General features: G+C 43.1%; 1 protein-coding gene across 4 annotated transcripts in view; it reads left to right on the forward strand.

The window, feature by feature from the left end:
* Positions 1–22336, forward strand: part of nbeal2 (neurobeachin-like 2) — a 36004-nt gene that overhangs the window by 2093 nt on the left and 11575 nt on the right. Inside the window, exons 1-29 of one of the 4 annotated variants that reach the window (XM_044034927.1) lie at positions 4337–4498; positions 5456–5544; positions 5748–5912; positions 6530–6611; positions 6945–7057; positions 7303–7385; positions 8198–8283; positions 8381–8684; positions 8815–8921; positions 9543–9629; positions 11016–11099; positions 11670–11768; positions 12537–13165; positions 13254–13386; positions 13836–13955; positions 14062–14392; positions 14528–14610; positions 14694–14786; positions 15124–15295; positions 15951–16084; positions 17434–17593; positions 17898–18000; positions 18455–18605; positions 18724–18879; positions 18986–19145; positions 20122–20210; positions 20334–21035; positions 21121–21305; positions 21462–21618. In XM_044034927.1, coding sequence (XP_043890862.1) covers positions 4469–4498; positions 5456–5544; positions 5748–5912; positions 6530–6611; positions 6945–7057; positions 7303–7385; positions 8198–8283; positions 8381–8684; positions 8815–8921; positions 9543–9629; positions 11016–11099; positions 11670–11768; positions 12537–13165; positions 13254–13386; positions 13836–13955; positions 14062–14392; positions 14528–14610; positions 14694–14786; positions 15124–15295; positions 15951–16084; positions 17434–17593; positions 17898–18000; positions 18455–18605; positions 18724–18879; positions 18986–19145; positions 20122–20210; positions 20334–21035; positions 21121–21305; positions 21462–21618 — 4887 coding nt within the window. In that variant the 5' untranslated portion in view covers positions 4337–4468. Of the gene's footprint in view, positions 1–4336; positions 4499–5455; positions 5545–5747; positions 5913–6529; positions 6612–6944; positions 7058–7302; positions 7386–8197; positions 8284–8380; positions 8685–8814; positions 8922–9542; positions 9630–11015; positions 11100–11669; positions 11769–12536; positions 13166–13253; positions 13387–13835; positions 13956–14061; positions 14393–14527; positions 14611–14693; positions 14787–15123; positions 15296–15950; positions 16085–17433; positions 17594–17897; positions 18001–18454; positions 18606–18723; positions 18880–18985; positions 19146–20121; positions 20211–20333; positions 21036–21120; positions 21306–21461; positions 21619–22336 lie in introns of those variants that run through there. The other 3 variants (XM_044034925.1, XM_044034926.1, XM_044034929.1) reach the window with 3 other exon arrangements.

The raw sequence follows: 22336 nt of genomic DNA on the forward strand, positions 1-22336 counted from the left end.
ACAAATTTGATAAATGCTGCTCAGTGCACTATGACAAGATAATTTGTCTAGTGAATGGATACGTGCACTGCAGTACAGACACTATACATTTTTGTGTATCATTTGTCATAATTGAACTGTTCATTTTTATCAGATGGAGAAGCAGCCAAACATGTCAGCCAAAGATGTGTGTTCATTTTATTTGTTATACTTATTTAAATAGAATCATAGGTTAGTTGCCAGAGTACATGCTCCCTCTTTGGCAATAAACAGAAATATTGGAGTGTTATCCTGTTTCTCTTTCTAAAACCTTAAAAATAAGAATAATGTGATGAGAGTGAAACAAATTTAGAGGTTTAATGCTTTAATGTCATGGTTCTTCTTGGAGGAGCTAGGCCGTCTGTAAGTATTACTTTTTAATGAGTTTGCAATATGCTTCCATGCCTGAGGATAGGCAAACAAGTTTGTATGTACTGTGTGCTCACTGTGGGGCACAAAAACACTTCTCCTCCTATTATCACAGCAGATCTTACAAAGCTGCTGTCCGTACATGGCAGGCAAACTTTGGTCATTTTTATTCCTTTTTTTTTTGGACTTAATTCAGAAGCAAATCTGGGCAAACAACCATGGATCAGAAAAACTGCTCTAAATGCAGTTGTGACAAATTCAAGGAGAGTTTCTTTTGCCTCATGTGGCAGCATTTGCTGTCAAAGTGGTCATTGTGGTCACTTTGGACATATCCCAGAGGAAGTGTGATTCTAATCCACCCTGCTACTTCTCCCCTGGGCTGCGGCTGCATGTGCAATTTATCAAAAAAAAAAAAAACAACAGCAACAACAAGTTGTTGATGCTTACACAAATAACTGGCTGCTAAAAAGAGTCGTTTGGAGCATGTGGGGGTGACTGTGTCTGTCTTGACAGCTGTCTAGCATCTCTATGTGCGAGACCACTTCCTTATTAAGCTGTTAATAACAACATAGACTAACATAGATTATTGAGCTTTCTTGGTAGTAGATTTTGCATCTGTGCAAATAAAAATGAGGAGGGACAGCATAAGGAAAGTGATTTGACTGAGCTCAGCATTGTCACCACCTTTTGTGACTCAGAGGAACACAATAGGCTCCACGACCACTTCACAGAACAATATATATATATATATATTAAAAACCTCACATGCATTATTGTTCGATTTGACTTGCAACAAGGAACGTTTTAACGTTTTAACGTTTATGAGGCTCCACTTTATTTGGCGTTTTGTTAATGAGCTGACAGCAGTAGTGGCCACAGACACTTGTCGTCTTGGTCACATCAAATACACCCACGCAGCTGCTTCACACACCCTGTCACGGATCTGGATACAAGTCTAAAAATAAAACAGTCCAATATGTTTCTATCGCTGACACATTTTTCCTCAGACATGATTTTTTTTCCCAAGGAAATAATAGGAAAAAACAAAAGAGGTCTTCTACCTCTATGGTGAACATACAGTATATTAGGTAATGGGAGTTGTTGGTGAATAACAGAGCTGTAATGAGTCTGAACAAGTGATTCCATCATTTGTAAGTACATGCATCTCAGCCGTCCTTCAGTATTTTCAGTAAAAGAGCAAAGCGTGCTCAGGCTTGCTCGTGATAAAGGAACTTCCTCTGATTGTGTAAGAAATCGCACACCCCTTGCAAAATGTTTTAGATGAGCTGAGGTCTGGGACTGATATGAGATGTTAGTGTGCATAGAAAACATATTTAAAATATTATCGCAACAATATTTTCCAGTGAAATAATAATGCGCTGCATTAACTGCATTTTATTCATTAGAGGTTTAAATTTCATGTTATTTGAATTCAAACTATGCAACACTCATACAATGGGCAGCACATGCCCATGCCTTTCATCTGCTGCAGTTAAAAACCAGCTTTACTAAATGTTTTGCAGACCAACATCAAATGCTTATACCTGACAGGTGTGGACACACACAGAGAGAGAGAAGTGTCTGATTCAGTAGTTCTCTATTATTTTCTGTCATGTCCCCCCCCAGGACAGAAATGTCGCCCCCCATGAATTATAATACTGTTGAGAACCTGATCATTTTAATTTATTTATCTGTATAAACCACTGTATGAGTTGTCCTGCCCTGCCTCTCACACCCCCATGACACCTCACTGCGCCCCCCCAGGGGGGCCCGCCCCACTATTTGAGAAGTACTGGTCTGATCTAATCAGCGAGAGAATAACAAAACTTGTCAGCTCGTGTCCCAAAAGCTATTAGTTTTTGGACGGGCTCCTTCCCCCCCACCCCCCCTCCCCCTTAAATCATAAGAGAATATACTTTTAGAACAGTTTAATCGCTTCTGTTTGGTTACTTTCCATCCAATCCCAGTTGCAGTAATGTGTTGTCTTTACTGATTATCGTGGGCATTTATTCCCCCGTTAATGAACGGGGTAGTTGTTCATAGCTTTCCTTAATTATATATTGTAAAATGTATTTTAAAAAATATTGAAAATCCTGATTTCGTCTTTACTACAATCCAGAATAGATTGAAACCCTCATTATGACTAATCTTGTTAAATTATAATATAATAGTTTTCTATTAACCCATTAATTGGCCATTTGGTTAATTATTTTTGGTGTCAAACCACTTAAATAAACTTTTAATTCCATAAATAAGATGGTCTAATGTTTTATGCTGAAACAATTGCTGGATTAACAGTTGCTTGATCAACTGTGAGCTGTTGTGATGATTACTCTCTCTCACACACACACAAAGGACATCCTATGGCTGCTAAAGATCAGTGTGGCTGCAGAAAAAAAAACATGTCAGAGAAATTATCTGTGATTAGCTTGTGATTATTAGCTTGAGAGACTGCTGCAGAGACTAATTAAAGCCTGTAGTCGTAGAAATGGACCACAGTGACAATCCGCTTTCCACCCACAGATGCAGCTGTGAGATCACCTCCTCTACTTGCAATGAGGGAGGAGACGACAAGTCATATTCTGTGGTCCGTGTCACTATATGTCTCAGGTAGCGATGCACATCAAAGTACTATATAGAAATCCAACAACAAAAACAGCCGCCCCAGCAGTTCGCTAACTGCCTCCCGAGCGCTGCAGTTGAATTCCCTCGTGGCCCTCGATCTCCCCTGTTTACCAACAAAAGGGCTGACCAGGAAAATCAAAGTGCTCTTTGCCTTCACTTGTGCAGGAAGCCCGGAGCGAAGCAGAATGCCAAGCAGCAGAGAGCAACACAGCTGCTTGAGAAGAGAGATAAATGACACTGTGTATAGGGGCTGGTACTTCTTAGTTGGTTTGTGAATTCTTTAATGTTTGGTTTTCTCCTAAGGCACCGCTGAGCTCTGTGCGACATTTAGTTAGTTGTGATTTTAAGCATGTCCATAGAGACAACAAGCAGGTTTAACCTGGCCACTCTATCAAATTGGCTATGAAAAAGCAGCCTCATTTCCTTCACATGACCTCATTATTCTGTGCCCTACAAATCTACTTCACTGTTTCAATGCTACCACATTAGTGAGTACAAACCAACACTCAAGTATCAGATCAACAGTTTCTTCTCTTTGCATGATGCATAACATTATGAGCTGCAGTTTGAAACAACTGGTGTGTGTCAGTGACGCGTAATTAACCTTTTAAATACCGTACGTGTCGTTGTACATTGTGAAATCGAGTACGCACAATGATAATTATGTCTGATAATGACGTATACTATGTATCAAAGGTGTCATGGAAAGCTGTTATTATGTCCTGTCCTGAGTAATGTTTGGGAGGAGTCGAGTCATTTGGCTCCTGCAGAGAGGAGAGTAAAACAAAGCTGAAGGAGTGTTGCAGATCATTTGTCTGTGCCTATCCTTGTCGACTCTCAAATACCTGATTGTCCAGATGATGTAGGCACTTAACAATACATTGTTCACAGTTTCCTGTTTTCACAGAGTGCATGCAGGGACTTGTAGGGACTATATACTGTATGTATGTATGTGATTCATATAATTTTGTTATCAATTTATTTTCCCTTTTTTTTAATAATTTGCTCATTAGTGTTTGTCTTAAATGATTACAGTGATGAGGTAAAAGCATATAAACTATGCTTTTCTCCATTTAGAAACACAGCGCTGCTTATGGGATTACACAACTGCGCCGTATTATCACCTTTCAATCTGTTTGCGATCATAAACGCCGTCCCAGTGCTGTATTGTTCATTGTTGCCTTTATGGCGTCACTGTCTGTGTATCTGCTCACGACTAGCGTTTGAACCAAAGGAGGAAGGGGTCTGACTAAGAGTATGAAGGAAATAAGCTACAGTTGAAGTGACACGTCATTTCCTGGCTGTGCACTTGACGCTGGGAGAGTAGAAGTGAACAAGTCAGACGCTGGTGTCAGTGTTAGGAGCGATGTGCAGCAGTCGAGCTGCTCACTGTGGACCACACTGAAGACTGGGTTCACAAGAACCTGGCACCGTGCTCTGCTGCATACAATGAGAGATGGACTGGCTCATAAGTCAATGCCAGTTGGTAATGTACATTTAAGAATTAATACAGCTCTACAAAAGACAGAGTCGCACAGTGTTGCCAGACTTAACTGCATTAGTTTTCCATTATATTCTGTATTGCATTCAGGAGAGGAAGTTTGACTGTTAACTGCATATTAGACGTGCAATAAGCTGTAAGATTCAAACAGCATAGATCACTCTCTAAGTTCATGCTGCAGCCTCAAACATAACCTATATCTGTAGGATATTTTCTTGACCTTTTTTCTTACTGGCTGAGGGTAATATGAATGTTATAACACGTGCTATTTAGTGAATGTTATTTCTGTACAATGAGTGACTCAGTCAGTCGACAAGTCACTTCTTTTCCCATGATGTCTGACCATGTTTACGTGCATGCTAATCAAAATGTTCAGACTCTTCCAAACCCACAGTACATCTGGTTACGTCTCTGAATCGTCACGCGATGAGCAAAGATACGGTGCGCTGCAGAAGTTGATTCAAGTCGTGATAATGACAGTTGTGCACAAGCATCCTCATTCAGTTAAATACACATGATGATGCAGGGATATTCACCGTGATAACATGCTTACAATGCAAAGTTAAAGCATACTTACGGCCCTATACAGAGTGTATGCATGTTTGGAACTTATATCAACTTAAAAGAGAAAGAAGTATGTTGACTTTGTTTCTGTTCACCTCCCTGTATTGAAAAAGGAAAGAATTGGCTCATATGTTCCTCTCTGAGGTACAACATCCTGTTGCAAAAACGGGTCATGAGATTTAGTCGGGGCTATGTCACACTTTACTGTGCAATATCTCAAGGAGTAGAAAAGCAACTGAGCACAGCTAAGGAGTGGAAATCATTTTGTAACCATATGCATCGCATTTTACACCAGCTGTATTGATTCCTAACACAATATGCATGCGTGTCCTTGTAAAGGTGAGCTCTTTACCTCACATGTTCTGTCCTCTCCTGCAGAAAGACGTGGGCTATTTGCAGCAGTGGCTGGAGGCTTTTGTGGTGTCATTTGAGAGGCTCATTGATGTGCAGTCGCTGGAGCCTCGGAGGTGAGTCGTGACCGTTATTTACTGAACACAAACTACATATTAAAAACCTTGTATTCCCCAAAGCAGGATGAACTGTGACCTTCTTTAGAGATAGTGTTTTGACATGTTTATGTGATGTGTAAACAAGCCCTCCACCCTCTGCTACTGCCTTCCCTCCTCTCCTCCCACATCACTTCACACATCTTCCTCTCCAAATCTCTCAGGCTGGAGGAGTGCAGCTCTGAGGTGCCCTTGCTCCCCAAGGAGGTCCTGGTGTTCCTCAGCACTCAGCTATGGCACAGTGCACAGCACCTCTCTGGCGCCGCCGAGGAAAACAGCAGCACTCCCCACCCACTGCTCCTCATCAAGTTCTATATCATTGTCTGCAGGTGAGGAGCCAGTCTGTTCCTGTCCCAAATATCCTAAATGTTCTATTAATATGTGAAATTAAATCTATTGGTTATTATGATGGCATTCATGTCAACAAAACTCTGTCATATTCAAACCATTGTCAGATGAGTTCACACAATACTGATGAAGCTCCACACTACTCTCTAGCAGTGTTTCAATTTAGTTTCACCCGGCGAAATTCCTGTGCTGCACACAGGAAGTGATTCATTTCATGTCAAGACATACGGAGGAAATGGCAACATTGTGCTAGTAAAGCGAGGCGGTTGCAACACAAAGAAGAGACCACGAAAAGTGAATTCTACTGCTGCAAAAAAATACAGTTGATCAGCAGTTTGCCCTCGGTCGCCCTGCAATGCTGGTGTATCCACACAAACGCTCCCTCAGTCAGGTCTAATAATATTGCTATTGACAGAGCTCCATGGTGTATTTTTTGGGTTTTGCCAGGACAAAGTGCTATTTGTCCAAATTGAAAGGAATTGTGTAAAGCAGCCGCAACTCGCTGTTAGAAATTTGTCTCTTATCTTCTTCAGATTCACTATGTTTCTTGAGTAAGCATCAGACTGACTTTACTGCATTAATTCCTCTTTACTTCTAGGAATATGGAGAACATCGATAAAGAAAACATCCCTGGTTTTGTTTTTGAAACAATCAGGCTTTTAAACTTCTGTTTGGACCAGGTAAGGTCATTATAAATGTTTTTGGGTTTTTTTAAACAGGAAGTAGAGTTACGTGATTAATGGAGCCGCTTGGCTCCACAGCATGCTCAGTCTAAAGTATACACTATACACGGCTATGTAGTGCAGTAAAAACACTGAATTGATACTATTGCTAGTATATTACATCCTCCAGAACTAACACAACTAGGTCACAAGACAAGGTGTGTGGTCGACCTTATTTCATTGAGGTGGTGTTTATCTGTTGCTCTGTGTTACATGTTTAAAGGAAGATGGTTGCATGTGGAGGATGTGCTAAACTAAAAACTGTGTGTTTTAAAATTGTAATCTAAACAGCTAAAAAATGGACAAGGAGAGCAGTCTTCCCTGCAGATGGTTGTGCAGTATGGACTTGTTCTGTGTGAGAGTCTGTTTGACCCTTATCAGACGTGGAGGAGACGCCTAGCAGGGTGAGTTTGTGTTGCCTTAACCCGGAGATTGCCTCTGTGTGTGTGTGTGTGTGTCTGTGACTGTGTGTGGGAGGTGGAATTTTGTCACACAAAGACCAAAAGATGTTGCCCAACCTTTTGTGGTGTGGAACACCTCACATTGTTAAGTCAAGCCTCTTGCGCGTCAGCGTCATTAGTGGCAGTCACACATTGACTAGGCATTAAGTCTGTAAGAGTGTGGTGACTTAAAGCTTTTTGTGTTGCAGGGAGGAGGTGAGCTTACTGGAGAGGAACAAGTACAAGTTCTCCCCGCTGGCCTTGCCAGAGTTGCTGCCCGCTCTCTTCCATGGTGAGACACTCCCTCTCATCTGCTCTACCACACTGATCTCTGTCAGACCTCACATACCACAAGAATCAAACTACTCCTGCCGTCCAAACGCATCCCCCATTTATGGCTTTAAATGATAACCTGTAGTCTTTTCCCATTAAGTTACTCTTTGTCAAAGGAAAATAACCAGTCACTCCAATGCCCAATTATTTTTAGTTATCATCAAGGGTCTAATTATCGGGTTTCAAACAGCGCTGAACATGTATAATTATTAGAGGCCATTTCACAGAAAGGCATGTGTGAAAATATCAGCCTGGAGAAGTGTCCGTGTGTCCATGTTTTAGGAGGATTGTACCATAGTGTGCTTTAACTGGAAGTGTTCGGAGCTAATTATGTAATACCCTTGCCAACTAGTGAGGCTTAATAATTATGTAACCCTCAGTAATGACAGTGGCATTTCAAGGGAATGTTGTTGACACGTTGACATTTTGCCATTGGAAGTTCACCGGCGTGAACTGCAACCAAACTCCTATTGGACGATATTAGTTGTCAATCACACCGCTGTCCGCTCATGTGCAGTGCTCTGTTTTCCTCTCAACGGGAATATCATTTACAAAACTGAGAAGAAGAGCTGAATGACTGAGACCAATAAATCCTCAGGAAAATGTTTTCTGATTTTAAAAATCAAGTGGGAAGTAGACTCATTTTTCATTGTGTCCAGCAAAGTAACCCTCTGGTGGCTATGTAATATATTTTTAGTTCAGGGATGGCTTTAAGGAGGAAACCTGAAGTCTTGTTTAATGTTGTCTCTTGGTTTGACTACATATTCACAGGAAGTCTACAGGAAAGTGAGAAGATCCCAGAGATCCTCACGCTCAGATTGGTTCATCTCCAGGGTGCTGTCATCAGTGGAGGAAAGGTGTGCTACCCTCTTCATCCTCTTCATCTGTGATGATTAGTCTGCAGCAAACACCACCGATGATTACAGTGGAGTCACCTCGCCTGTTGTTTTTCAGAAAAATGGCCTTCTCTCCATCACCCCTCGCTCTGTGGAGGACCTGTTCTCTGTTTTGCGAGCGTGGTGCCTCCGCACCTCCCCTGAAACCAAGGACACGGGACTCCCACGGCTGACCTTACAGTGCCTGACAGCAATGATCCACCTCCTGCACACCAGCAGTCCTGCAGAGCGGCAGGTAGAGATCAGGACGATACTGGAGAGCTATTTCCAGCTTCTCAACTGGAACCGTCCGCTGAGCAGTGAACAGCAAGACAGACAGAACTGGGAAGACAGCCTGATCTCGCTCCAGAGCCAAATGCTAAGTAAGACTATGTCCACTAGGTCTCATGATTAGCTGAGTGATCAAAATCAATCCCTTTCTCAAAAGCTAAGTCGATCGTGTTGAAGCCAAAGTCATAAGATGAATCAACTTCCCCCTGTTGTGAACTTTAGCTGCTGTTCCTGAGATCCTGCAGTGTCCCGACAGACCCGTGCTACAGGCTGTCTTCCTCAACAACAACTGCTTTGAACACATCCTCAGGCTCATTCAGAACAGCAAGGTCAGAACCATGAGCCATGTCCATCTAAAGTGTGTCTCTATTGGCCCTTTTCCACTATGGTCCCAGCTTGCCGGGACTCGCCTAGACTCGCCTCGCCTCGTCACGGCGCGGCACGGTTTAGGTTGGTTTTCCACTACAGAAATAGTACCTACTCAGCGTGGGTGGAGTCATCACTGCATGGTTGCAACTTCACACATAGTGTCTCCTCAGTGTGCCTGGAACCACGGCCAGAGCAGGTACTAAGAAAAGTAACCTGGCACCAGATACTGTGCTAGTGGAAATGCAACTTAACCGTGCCGTGCCGAGGCGAGGCGAGTCGTGCCGGTGGAAGCACGCCATTTGTCCATGCTCTGCTGGCTCTTTCTATCTGCCCTGTCTGTCAGTCTGTCACCTCTTTGGATTTCTGTCATGTCTGAGTGCCCTCAATACTATTATTACTGTTTGGTCAATGTGGGGAAAAAACCCACAAAACTGAAACTTTCACTTGATGTTTTGCTCATATACATGACCACACACAGATGACGCCTTGTCTAATCATCTGTCTTTTTGTACTGTTTGTTTGTTTGTTGGTGCTTGCTTGTGTGTGTATGTGTGTGTGTGTGTGTGTGTGTATGTCTGTAGCTCTTTCAGAGCAACAGGTGTAGGCTGGAGAGTGAGGTTTTGTGTGACCTCACTACAAGTTTACTCACAGAGGTCGAAGTGGACCAGGTACAGACCCCGACCCCCAACACCTACCCCCTCTATTTGGTGTTGTAATTGGTCTGTTGGCAGGAAACTCAGCCTTGTCCCCGCTCGTAAACTGCTCTGTTATGTTTAAATAGGAACCTCTGGGCAGAAATCCTGTCTCTCATTTGTAAACAAACCCGACGGATGGCTTTGTGTTAGTTCCCTTTTAATCATCTGTTGTATCTGCACTTCTGAAATGCAGATAACTGCACATGTTGCAGGCCACTGAATTCATCTTTAAATATAAACTTAAAACAGTAGTGTGTAACTTTTAAATATAAACACATTTCCGTTACATTCAAACCATTGTCAAATTAATATGTTCCAAAAAATGAAAAAGGGTAGCAACACAAGGCAGATTAAGCTTATCAGCTTCTTACGACTCTGCGTTTCACAATATAGCAGTGTTCAGGTCTGGTGTCGTCCCGGGACATTACTGAGCTGCACACAGGAAGTCATTTGCTTTATATCAAGACAGATGGAGGCAACATCAACATCAAGCAAGATGACTGTAGGTTAAGACTGAAAACACAAAGAAGAACCCAAGAAACGTTTCAAGAGTGAATTCTAGTGCTTAAAAATTCCTGCCGATATTTCAGCAGTTTTTGTCCCCACTCACCCCTGCGCTGCTGCTGTATATGCACAAACGCTCCCTCTGTCAGGTCAGATCGTGTTGCTCAACAGAGCCTGTTTTCAGATGAAGGATGCAGCACAACAATACAGTGTTTCTGTTCACAAAGACCAAACAGAGACAGAATGACATCAACAACAGCAAAAACTCCCAAAAGTTATGCACTGCAGCTTTAAGGCTCATAGAAAATTTCAAATCCAGATGATAACTGATTTGGATTAACAGTTGCTTGTTTGGTCACATCCATCATTAGAGGCTGAATTCCCTGCTGACAACACTGGGCAAGAAAAGGCACACTGTTGTCTATGGTGCATGAAATGGTCTTTTTTTTTCAGTGCATGTCTTTTCGTCTTTTCCTGGTGTTATAGCTGCTCTGTCGTGTGACTGGTGATGCTTGTGTGAAAGACCTGCCACGTGTCCTGACCTCTGAATTTCCTGCAGTAGTTTAAGATTTCCTCAAGTGTTTTTGGTGGGTTGCCTTTGTTTTTGCATGCTGGGAGTGTAGATCATTCATTAACAAAGAGGCTATTGTTTGGTGACTGGTACAGCAGTTTTCCTACTTTGGGCAGTCTTAATTGTTGCGTTGAAAAATGGAAACGTCCTGTTCGTGCACACGTAATGTACGACGAAAAACTCTTCATTCATATGTTTCAAAGATTTGCTCAAACCTAATTTTTCTTTTCTCATGATAATACACATTGTGCTGCAGTCATTTATACCTCCTTATCTCAACACAGGTTTTGGAGAAAGGTCCAGACAGTATTACTGTTCATGCTTTAGGAGTCCTCACTGCTATAATGAGTAACTCACGGTCTGCAAAGGTAAGACTTTATGATCTTCTGTAGTCCATTCACTCAATCATTGTCTACTGCTTTATCCTCCACATGGGGGTTGCCCCGAGGCTGGAGCCAATCCCAGCTGACATAGGGCAAAAGGTGGCGTTCACCCTGGACAGGAGTCCATCACTGGGCCAAACACCTGTTCACTCTTACATTCACAACAATTTAGACCACTCAAATGACATAATATAACGAACATAAGGAAACTCCATGTTTTTGGACTGTGGGAGGAAGCCGGAGTACCCAGGCACACACATAGAGAACAAACTCCACAAAGACACCGTCAAACAGGGATCTGAACCGGTGACGTTCATGCTGTGAGGCAAGCATATCATAGCCAGTGCACCACCGTGACCCCTCCGTAGTCCACACACATTATGATCATACTGTTATAAAACAAAAATGTCAACAATGCAGTCAAATGTGTGCCTGATGAGGAAAGCTGTTTCCCGTTGCTTCAGGAGTTCTCATTGTATTCGTATGGAAGTGTGCCAGCTCTTTCTCCCTATGGAGCAGCGTTCTACAGACTATTTCTGTCTCGTTTCTCCACAGGAGGTTTTCAAGGAGAGGATTGGTTACTCCCAGCTGTTTGATGTGCTCAAGAGTCAAGGTCAACCCACCAAAAGGCTGTTGCAGGAGCTGATGAACATGGTGAAACATCGATTCCTCATTAACCCCACTGAGTGCAGTGACAAGAGTCAATTACCGCTTCCTTGTTCAGACCTGATATTAACATCTGTCTTCGGTGATCAGTCACGGTCAGATGACACTGAGTACAGGTCGTCTGTGGTAGTTGTTTTTTTTTACTCTAATCAGGGCTCATTTGTTAATTTGCTTGCAGCCACAATCACAATGTTACCTTTGGTCTCCATATGTTTTTTTGTTTTTTTATCTGATGGCTTAAGTCCCTGTAAAGCAAATCCACATAATTCTCCTCTTCACACAGTATACATGTTAGAAACGAGTGGCTGTAAACATGAAAGGAAAATGACAATTGTGGAGTAAAGTATTACAGAGTGAAGAATGAAAACAGTTTCTCTCCAGTCTTCTGTTTTAAAGACTGGGTCCACGGTGAACTACTGGCCATAGTTAACATAACTCCCCCTCAATTTGCTGTAACAATATAAACAACCTCCGCTTGGGTTATCAGCTGTTTATCTGTTCACTTGTGAGTAACTGCACCTGCTCCCACACTACTGTGCTTGGTTTAGTACTCACTGAGACGACTTTGTCTTGAAAATGTGTCTCCAGGCCACATGTGAACAGTCGTACCCAGTGTAGTCTGGCTGTGATTGGACAGATAATAATACCAGGTCTTATTTATGGCTCTGTTTTTATTTTAAGTGTTAATTGTATCATGTAACCATATCTATGTCTTACTATCTTGACTTACCAGCTTTCCTTCGTCTTTGTCTGCAGGCAGTCGAGGGCGAGCACGCCCACGCTCATCACCTTGGCATCAGTAATGACCAGCCCTTGCTGCTGCTTCTGCAGTGGCTGCCGGACCTGTCGGGTAAGAGGGAGCTTCAGCTGCTGGTGGCACAGTGGCTTGCCACCGTCTGTCGTGGCTCCCTGTCCTGCCGCACTGTGGCGGTAGAGGCAGGCATGGTGGGGACTCTCCTGCAGGTGCTCTCGCAGCCAGAGCGTCTGGACCGGCAATGTGCAGATGCTCTCCTGGGTCTCCTGCAGCACCTGGGCTCCCTGTGTCTGAAACCAGAGGAGTTGAAGAGTCTGCTCCGTCTGCTCAGGGTGGATCAGGACAGTGGTGCATTGCTGGGGAAGTTGCACCCCTACTGCACTCGTGTCATCCGAGTGCTCTCGGCCATGGCAGCCAGAGAAGGCCAGGACAGTGCCTTGCAGTACTTTGATCTCACCCCCCCCATGGCAGGTATTATGGTGCCCACAGTCCAGCGCTGGCCAGGCAATGGGTTTGCCTTTCATGCTTGGCTATGCCTCAACATGGAGTTCCCCGATGAGCGTCGACCGCGCGCCAACTCCGTCATAGGGTCTGATATGGGGAAAGGCCCACGCAGGAAGCAGCTCTACAGGTAGAGGAACACAGAGTGGATTCCACACTTTTTATTTTCCACCTGCACTGTTCAGGTTTTTACAAAATCCAATTTTATTTCTTTAAAGTTTCTTCACAGCTAGTGGAACAGGGTTAGAAGCTTTCTTTACCATGGAGGGAGTGCTGGTTGTGGCTGTCTGCACTAAGAAAGACTACATGGCTGTCACTCTACCAGAGCATCCACTGGCTGACTCACGATGGGTGAGTGTGGACACATATGCAGGATAAAGTACAGTAGTGCAGGCAGGACGCTGGCCAACATGTGGCCTAATTAAGATAGAGTAAATAAAGGAGAAAATCACTTCTTGAAAAGATGTGTACTGTGAGTAATTTAACTGATGCAGGGTTAATAAATAATCAGTCATTAATGGGGAAAAAAAATTTATTTTCCGAAATTGTGATTTTAATAGCGCAGATTAATTGGCTCTAGAAAAATATGATTGTGCACCCCAGATTTGAAATGTGATGAAGACACATTAAGTGCTCTATTCTAATGCATGGATGAAAACAGATAATGTTTTTTTTAATTGGCAAAGAATATAGAAAAGTTGAAAATAGAATAATTGAATTGCAGCTAATCAAGCTGTAGTTGCATTATTTTCAATTCTACTGACACATCAATTTACTCTTTCATTTTATCTTCATCACAGCATTCAGTTGCTATTGTCCACATCCCGGGCCGTCGTCCGTTTGGCCAGAACCTGGTGTCCATCTACATCGATGGAGAGCAATGCACAACTGCTCAGCTTCGCTTTCCATCTCTTAGTGAGGTAACTGAAGCTGTTGTCCATCTCTTCACCAACCATCATTACTGAGTCGTTCCCCTTTATCACTCTAACTTCCTCTGTTTATTCGCACCTGTACCCGATCCTTCAGCCTTTTACCTCCTGCTGCATCGGCTCTGCAGGCCATCGGACCACTACCACCACCACCTCTCCCAACCTGCACACACAGTCCACCTCCACTCCGTCACCCGAGTTTGCCTTCCCTCTTCATGGCCCCTCCCTTATCCGCTCCCAGTCTTTCCCAGTCTCCTTTGCTGGAGGCCACAGGGGGTCCACAGGCGAGTCCCAGGTGCACACCATCGCAGCAGGACTGCAGGACACAGAGTGGGGGACACCCTCGTCTCTGAATGGTCTCCTGGGTAACGCCTTCATCTGCTATGAGGCTCTGCAGCCTTCGCAGACCAAAGCTCTGTTTAATGCAGGTCGGTCACTCTCTGCTGCAAATGCAAATACTCATACACACGATACACTTTTATACATGTTATTATTTTAGCATACAGATACAGTAAACAAAATGTGCAGGAATCCAGCTGATGTTTGCATATTCTGTATTGCAGGCCCCAATCACGTGTCTTTATTCAAAGTGGATGGAGAGTTATCTGATCTCAACAGCAAGCTCCTGCTCTACTACACTCCACAGGTGACCCACTGAAGCACACCTGTTCAGGACAAACAGTGGCAGCCACACATGTGTGCTTACATGCATTTCTATGTTTTCTTCAGGCCTTCAAGAGCCAAATATGTCTGGACCTGTCACCCAATCACCTGTATGACGGCAGACTGACGGGACACAGGGTGGTGAATTGTGACATCAAGGTTAGAAATGAAATATTCTGAGCTTTCATTGTCATGATTTTCCGTATGATGCATAATAAATGCAGTCACCACTGCAGTGTGTAACTTTTGAATATATCTTTTAAAGTGCAAGCAGGTTGGATTATGACTAACTTCAACACCAACAAAAAAAAAACTTACGCACTGCAGTTTTAACTCGACTACAGGTGACAAATAGTTTTATGATGACATTATCTGTATTATATCCTCTTGTCGTTTTGCTGCTTCTTTATAGGTAAATCCAGTCTCAGATTTAATGGTAAATCATGTGGAAGCCTACAGAAATCTCGGATGTGTGACTATTTTTAAATCCCCGTAGGACGTTGTAAACGTGGTGGGAGGTATCGGGGTTTTGCTGCCCCTGCTGGAGCAGGTGTGTGACGCTGAGCAGGTTTACAATGGTGGGCAGGAAATCTCTGACTTGCTGGGACCGGAGCTCACCTCCTCCAGAGGCCACGCTGCCATGCTGCTGCCACTGAACAAGTCCGCAGGTCAGTTTGTGTCGTACAATAGACACAGGAGGAGTTGTTCTCTCCTCGCCAGAATTACAGGAAGACAAATTTCCCCATGGAGATTATTAAAGTTACCTAAATACTATTCTCTTCCTCTCAAGTAGCATTTTAGTTTTTCAGTTTAGTGTTGCTGGACTGAGTTTCTTTTTCTATTTTTGTTATTTGCTGAGTATGCCGGTATGACTTTTAGTGATGTTCAGCTGCTGACATGAACAAGTCAGTGTGTCGATTGCTTGATGCAAGGACAAACAGATGCAAGGACAAACATATTACGATATTACATATCGTAATATGCAACAGACCAACACAGTATAGGTTATTTCCCTCTCCCTCAAAAGGCCCTGTCAGTTGTGAATAGGTATTTGTTCTTAATCTGTTCGGCTTTGTTAAATAAGAAAAATAAATCATTGTGAAAATGTGGACTGGTATTGTGAGTCATAACACGCTGACAAAGGTTTCATCAGTAAAGATAAATGGATCAAACTGTTTCACAGAAACGGGACATATGACTCATGGGTCCTGAGATCCGATCGTGTCGATATAGTGCTGCGTAATGCACAAATACAACTGTGGGTTACACAGGAAATCAAGTCAAAGTTGTTTTTGTGTGTGTGTGTGTTTTTTTCCCTCTCAGAGGGCAGACTCGAGAGAAACAGCATCGCTGCTTTTCTTCTGATGGTGAAAAACCTGATTTGTCATCACCCTGTCAATCAAGAGAGCCTGCTGCACAACCACGGGCCGAGCATCATAGGAGCCATGCTCAGCAGGGTAAGTGGTGCCCTGTGTGCCAGTTTGCTGCAGCAAGTAGACACTAGTTATGAGAAACATCTGAGAGGGAATAGTTAACCTTTTCTATTGTTGCTGCTGTGTAATTGCAGTCTAATGAATGGGTATGGTGTCACTGAAACAGCACTGGTTCTTTCACTATGGTAGTATTCCATTCCTTTCTTAGGAGTAATTTTTTCTCTCTCTCTTTCAAAGGATATCATGAAGTTTTATCATTTATTTTAAAATAAATGTGAGGTAATCGGAGACTTATTTCTTTCTTTTCCATTATAACATTAAGCCACCAGGCACCTTTTTCTAGGTACACCCGTTCAACTGGTTGTTTATGGAAATATCTAGTCCGTCAGTCACACGGCAGCAACTCGACGTATTTAGGAGACACGGTCAAGACGACCTGCTGGACTTCAAACCGAGCAAGATTTAGGTTTAACACTGAATTTAGTGTGGTTGGTGGTACCAGATGGGCTGAGTTTTTCAGAAACTGCTGATTTACTGGAGTTCTCACACACACAACCGTCTCTAGTTTACAGAGAAAAGTTCACATGGCAGAAAATACCCAGTGAGCAGCTGTTCTCCGGGGAGAAAGAGGCACATTTTTAATGCCAGGGGTCAGAGGAGAATGAGCAGACTGATTCAAAATGACAGAAAGGCAACAGTAACTAGTGTCTTGTGTGCCTAATAAAGTGGCCAAAGAGTTTCACAAGATGTGAATATTGTTAAGCTTTCATGGTTGTAGTCAATTAGGTGTTGCACTGGTGCAGCACAGACCTGCTGCTTGTCTGACAGGAAATGTTGAAATTTATGACGTTAAAGTGCTGTGAGTAGGCACAGTCCTACTTATCACATGGAGTTGCCAGGAGTGGCAAAGATAAAAACACACATAGAGTACTTATGATAAATAGTGTATCCAAGGCCTGTAACATGCTGTTATTCTTCACACTAATTGGTTTGCTATAATTACTTTCTCTGGTTAGTGATTAATCATTGAGTCTTTTAGTTTATAGGAAATGACTATCTCAGTTTCCCACAGTCCCAGCAGAGGCCTTCGAAATCATACCTTTCACAACCAGCTGTGGAAAACCTGCTCAGTGTATGAACACTGAGCTTCGTCATAGTACAAGTTGAAACAAGGAGGTTTATACTGAGGGCTTTCTTTGTTTTGAATCATTTAAACAGTGACTCAATCATGAAAAGTTAGTTTTTGTTGATTATTCAGATTATTATTACACTACGTCATCCACTTTAGTGTGACTAAAAATAGTCCGATAACTCCATGAAACATAAAAACATACTTGAACACGTCTCTCCTCTTTGTGTTTACTCTCCTGCAGGTTCCAGGCTGTATGATGGACATGGATGTTTTAATAGCCTGTCAGCTGCTGCTGGAGCAGGTCTTCAACGAGGGCAACAGTCCACTTCTACAGCAGCTCTATCATCACCTGCTCTTTGATTTCCGCATCTGGACTAAAAGCCATTTCGCTGTTTGTCTGGGTGAGGCTCAAACAGCCCTCGTGTCGTAAACTCATGCACCTGCAAACCTTTCCATGTCTGTCGAGGCTGTTTGTGTTCCGTTTTGTATGCATGTGCAAGCGGAGACTGAAATGAGTAAGAGGAGGCTAAAGCAGAAATGGAATACATTAATGTTTCAAGTTCCACCCGTTGCGAGGATTAGAAGTGAATAGTGCCCTGTTTTGTAAATGAATGTGCTTCTGCGTTACAAGTGCACTTATTGGTTTGACATTTTCTAAATGTCAGTCTGAAGTGAGCTCACCAAAGTGTTCTTTTCTTTTCGTAGCGCATTTGCAGTACCTGTCATCTGTGATAAAGAAAGGCAAGCAGAGTATGAAGAGGAAGTACGGGGTCCAGTACATTCTGGATACTATTCGGACATTCTACAGGTGAACCTCTCGCTTCCCATTATGCTTTGAAATAGAGACGTGGTGTGTGCAGGGGACTTCAAACATTGTGTCTATCCAAGTCGTTGTGTTCGTAGAGATTTATATTTGTTTAAGACTATTTTATCCAGTGAATGTCTGTATAAATCAGTGTAGGAAATGCTTTGTTTTCAGAGCAACTTTAATGTATGATGAGAAATAACTTGTTTCTACAACTACCAGGGTTCCCAAAATCAAATTATAGACATTTAAATACTTTTTAATACCACTTAGAAAGAAATGTAGCACTCTCTTAGAGATAGGTGACCTTGCTGCTCTGACAAACAATGCTGTGGCTGCATGTAGGAGGAAAGAGTGGGAGTTAAGTGTGGTACAGGGGACTATTTCAAGGTCCTTTTGCCCCTGCTAATTTCCTGCCCTGGTATAAATGATGTGTTTTCTATGTCTCTGGTTGCAGTGTGGAGAAAGATGGCAACTCTATGTCTGATGAGAAGCAAACCGTTCAGACGTCTCTGTTCAACATGCTGAAAGACTTTCTCAAATCTCCCACACCAGAAGAGCTTCATAGTGTCCTTGCCTACATTCTGAGCGTCGGGGACGAGCAGCAGGTTGTACCAACATGTTTTCTTTTCAGACTTAATCCTCCACAAAGCATGTTTGTTTGTATGTTGTGATCCTCCTCCTCTGCCTCCCTCTGACCAGATGATTCATTCTCATACCAATCAGGTGGTGAGGGCTTTGGATGTGCTGTATGAACTCTTGAGGAGCAGCCCTCCTCGTGAGCAGGTGCAGGCCGTACTGCTGGAGAGGGGCGTGGAGCAGCTGTACTGTTTGCTGCTCACTCCAAGCTATGGAGACGAGGCCAGAGAGAGGGTGTTTAGGGTGAGGAAAGAAGCTCATCCCGTGACGGATATTTGTCTGCCACTTCAGTGCACGCTCACCTGTAATAGGTTGAAAAAATTAAACAATTTTCTCTTGGTGATCGCAGGTTTTGTACAAAATGCTCAAGAGCGAGCGAGTGTCTGAGCGGAACAAGCAGCGCATTAAGCTTAAGGATTTCGGCTACTTCGGCCTGGTTTGTTTCCTGGATGATTGTCCTGTCACCACGATCACTGTGCGCTGTCTGTACGAGCAGGTCCTTGCTACAGGTGATAATCCTTTGATCATCCGGTCAGATAGTCTTGGTCAAAATGGTGGACCTTAGTTTAATGACCTTTGAAATTATATCACAGGGCAGGGATCAGCAAGTTAATGTGGTCCAATATTTTTTGTAAGCAATTGAATATTTGGGCCAAAACATCCTATCGCCATCAGGCAAAGTGTCTTCAAACGTCTTCAGTCAGAATCAAAAACCCAACTTAAACTAAACCCGCCTTAAACTAACAATAATGTGGACGTTGTCTATAATATTTTTTGTGCATCATTTCAATTTTAAGAATTGCTGCTTCTTCTTTGAGCCGAACATATGCAACTAGTTATTATATACAAGTAGACTGTGCATGACATCAGCAGTGATTTCATTTTTATTTTCAGACCAATTATTGAGTTTAGGTTCACTGTCAATTCTAGCAACAGAATCTATTTGAATAAGTTAATATTTGTTTCAGAATAAAAGCCCTGAACTCAGTATTTTTTTGTGAAGATAAGCACATAATTTAAAATCAGATTTGTTAAATCATCTGCTGGACAGTTTTGGTCCACGGGCCATTTATTTATATCTATATATATATATATATATATATATGTATATATATATATATATATAGATATAAATATATATATGTATGTGTATATAATTAATTACATCCAACCAATACTAAAGTAACATAAGCAAGAGTAATTCATTTTTACCCTGGCTCAAACCTTATGGAACCTTCAAGGAAATTCTGATTATAAACTCAACATAACAAACTAAACTAATTTTATAATATAGGGTTTTTTTTTACTGGAAACTATGATTGTTGTTGCCTTTCAAACTGATAAGAGACAACATTTAGAAACACTCTAATATCAGTATTGTTCTTATTTCAGAAGATAATACATTATTTTGAGAAATATTAGATTATTAGAAAGGAGGTTCTTGTGCAATTTGAAATTAAAATCCGATCTGCTGCTGCCCCACAGATGCCAGCCCGAACTTCAGAGACCTCTTGGCTGTAGTATGTCTGTCCCATCGAGCTGAGCTCACCGTACGCCTGGATGTCTGTCGCAAGGTCAGTCTGCCCTCATGGTTCAACATCTGCTTCAAACGCTACAAGCTGTTTCATCCCAGACACGTTTATTATGCTGGTAATGAAAACAAGCTCCGTGTCTGCTCCTCTCTGATATTACCCCAGCTCTTTCATCTGATCTACTCCAATGAGGATTATGTGAAGCAGCTCGCCAAGCAGCCTGGCTGGCAGGACGTTCTCACCAAACTCTATGTGAAAGAGTCCTACGAGTCTCACACGGCCAGCATCGCCTCCGCGTCCAGCACCTCCTTTGAGCCAAGCTATCGGCCACATCTGCACAGAGACCAGTCTCAGGAATCCCACACGGACATCTTCCTGAGTTACCGCAACTCACAGGACATGGAGGAAGAGGAGGAGGAAGATGAAGGTGGCCAGCGGGACTTCTCGGAGGGATTCTCTGATTTCTCACAATCGCCTCCCAGTGGAGGGGGAGGCCCACTGAAGAACTTCACTGGCTCCCTCCAATTTAAGTCGTTTGATTCAATGGACCACGGCAGCCACTCATCCTCCACCTCCAATGCAGTCGATATCAACTCGTCTTCCACCAATGAAGAGGGGAGGGAGTACCACCCCCTCGCCCCCTTTGGTACTTCACCCTTAGATTTAGAGCTAGTCGGCATGGGAGAGACGGGCGCACACACTCCTGCAGGTAGTATGAATAACACACCGTCCCCACTGGAGCACTGCAAACCATTTCCACCTCTCAGGCCCAGGAAGAGTTCAAGTTTGTCCAACGTACTGGACGACACAAGCTACGGGACAGACCCTCCTACTGCAGACACAATCTCCAACACGTCCAACCCACAGGTTTGGCTCATTTTCTGCTGTGGAAGTCACTTATTTGCATTAGTGTGAATGTGAGCTTTGCGACTGAGTCGTGTTTCCGTTACAGCAGACGCCCGAAGAAGAGCTGTGCAACCTCCTCACGAACATCGTCTTCTCTGTGCTGTGGAGCGGCAGTGGAGCAGAGGGACCGGAGGACGTGGTGTGGAGAGAGAGAGGACAAGTCTTTTCTGTTCTCACCAAACTGGGCTCATCCTGCCAGCTGGTCCGGCCCCCTGACGACATCAAACGCAGGTCAGTGACAGTGATTGGAATAAAAGGAATTTCCTCGCCGAGAACAAGGAAATATCAAAGCTCCAGCGAGCTGCTGTTGCAAATGTTGAAAAACCAAGTGAACCACACCTTTGAATGGTGTCTAAATATTCCCAAATGTTCCCATCTGTGTGTCAGTCTGTTGGAGATGATGCTGGAGTCGTCGCTGTCAGACTTGAGAGACGCACAGGGAGTGTCTCTGCCTTTCTGTCCCAGTCTGGTTCGACTACTCAGGCTGCTGCAGGACTTCCTGTTTGCTGAGGGGACAGGAAACCACACGCTGTGGAGTGAAAAGGTAGCCCACATTCACACCACACACCCCACCTAACACCTAAAACCACTTTGATTTTGAACTGATCTGTGATCTGCTATTAAAAACCTATCTTCATCTTGACAAAAGGTTGGTTGTCAAGATGTCACGTTTAAAAGATTCAAAATAAAAGCATGTGCATAAAAGTGTACATTTAACTGCTTTTCTTTTCATTTTTTAATGTGACGATTATTTTTAAACGATTGTTTCTTAGATTGTAGACTTGTATGTGGATGACTTGTTTGTGTATTGTTTGTTTACAGACCCTTTTGGGACGGCTGAAGTCATTATGAGTTTGAATGTGAACCCCTATTTAGTGTAGCTTGGCACAAAGAGAGTGATTATAACACAGCTAATTAAAATGTCTGCAACATAAACTCCCATAAAACCACAAATCATGTCTTTAACCAAACACATGAGACTGCAAAAGATCTGCATAGTTATTTTACTACTGATAAAGTTCAGTTCAGTCTGTGGCACACGCTATTCAACTATTCAGTGCAGGACAGTCAGAGGGTGTGGATGTTTAACTTCAGTTTTGTTCTCCTGAGTTCATGCTGGGCGGAGAGTCACGTTTGGGTGTAGGTAACATCTGAATCACCGTTTAAACACAGGTTAAGCTCGACTGACTTTAATGTACTAACTGTCTTTGGGTCGTTGTAGATGCTCCAAGGTGTGGGGAACAGGTCTTGCCTTTTTGTTG

Source organism: Solea senegalensis, linkage group LG9 (genome assembly GCF_019176455.1).
Source record: "Solea senegalensis isolate Sse05_10M linkage group LG9, IFAPA_SoseM_1, whole genome shotgun sequence".
NCBI classification, from domain to species: Eukaryota; Metazoa; Chordata; class Actinopteri; order Pleuronectiformes; family Soleidae; genus Solea; species Solea senegalensis.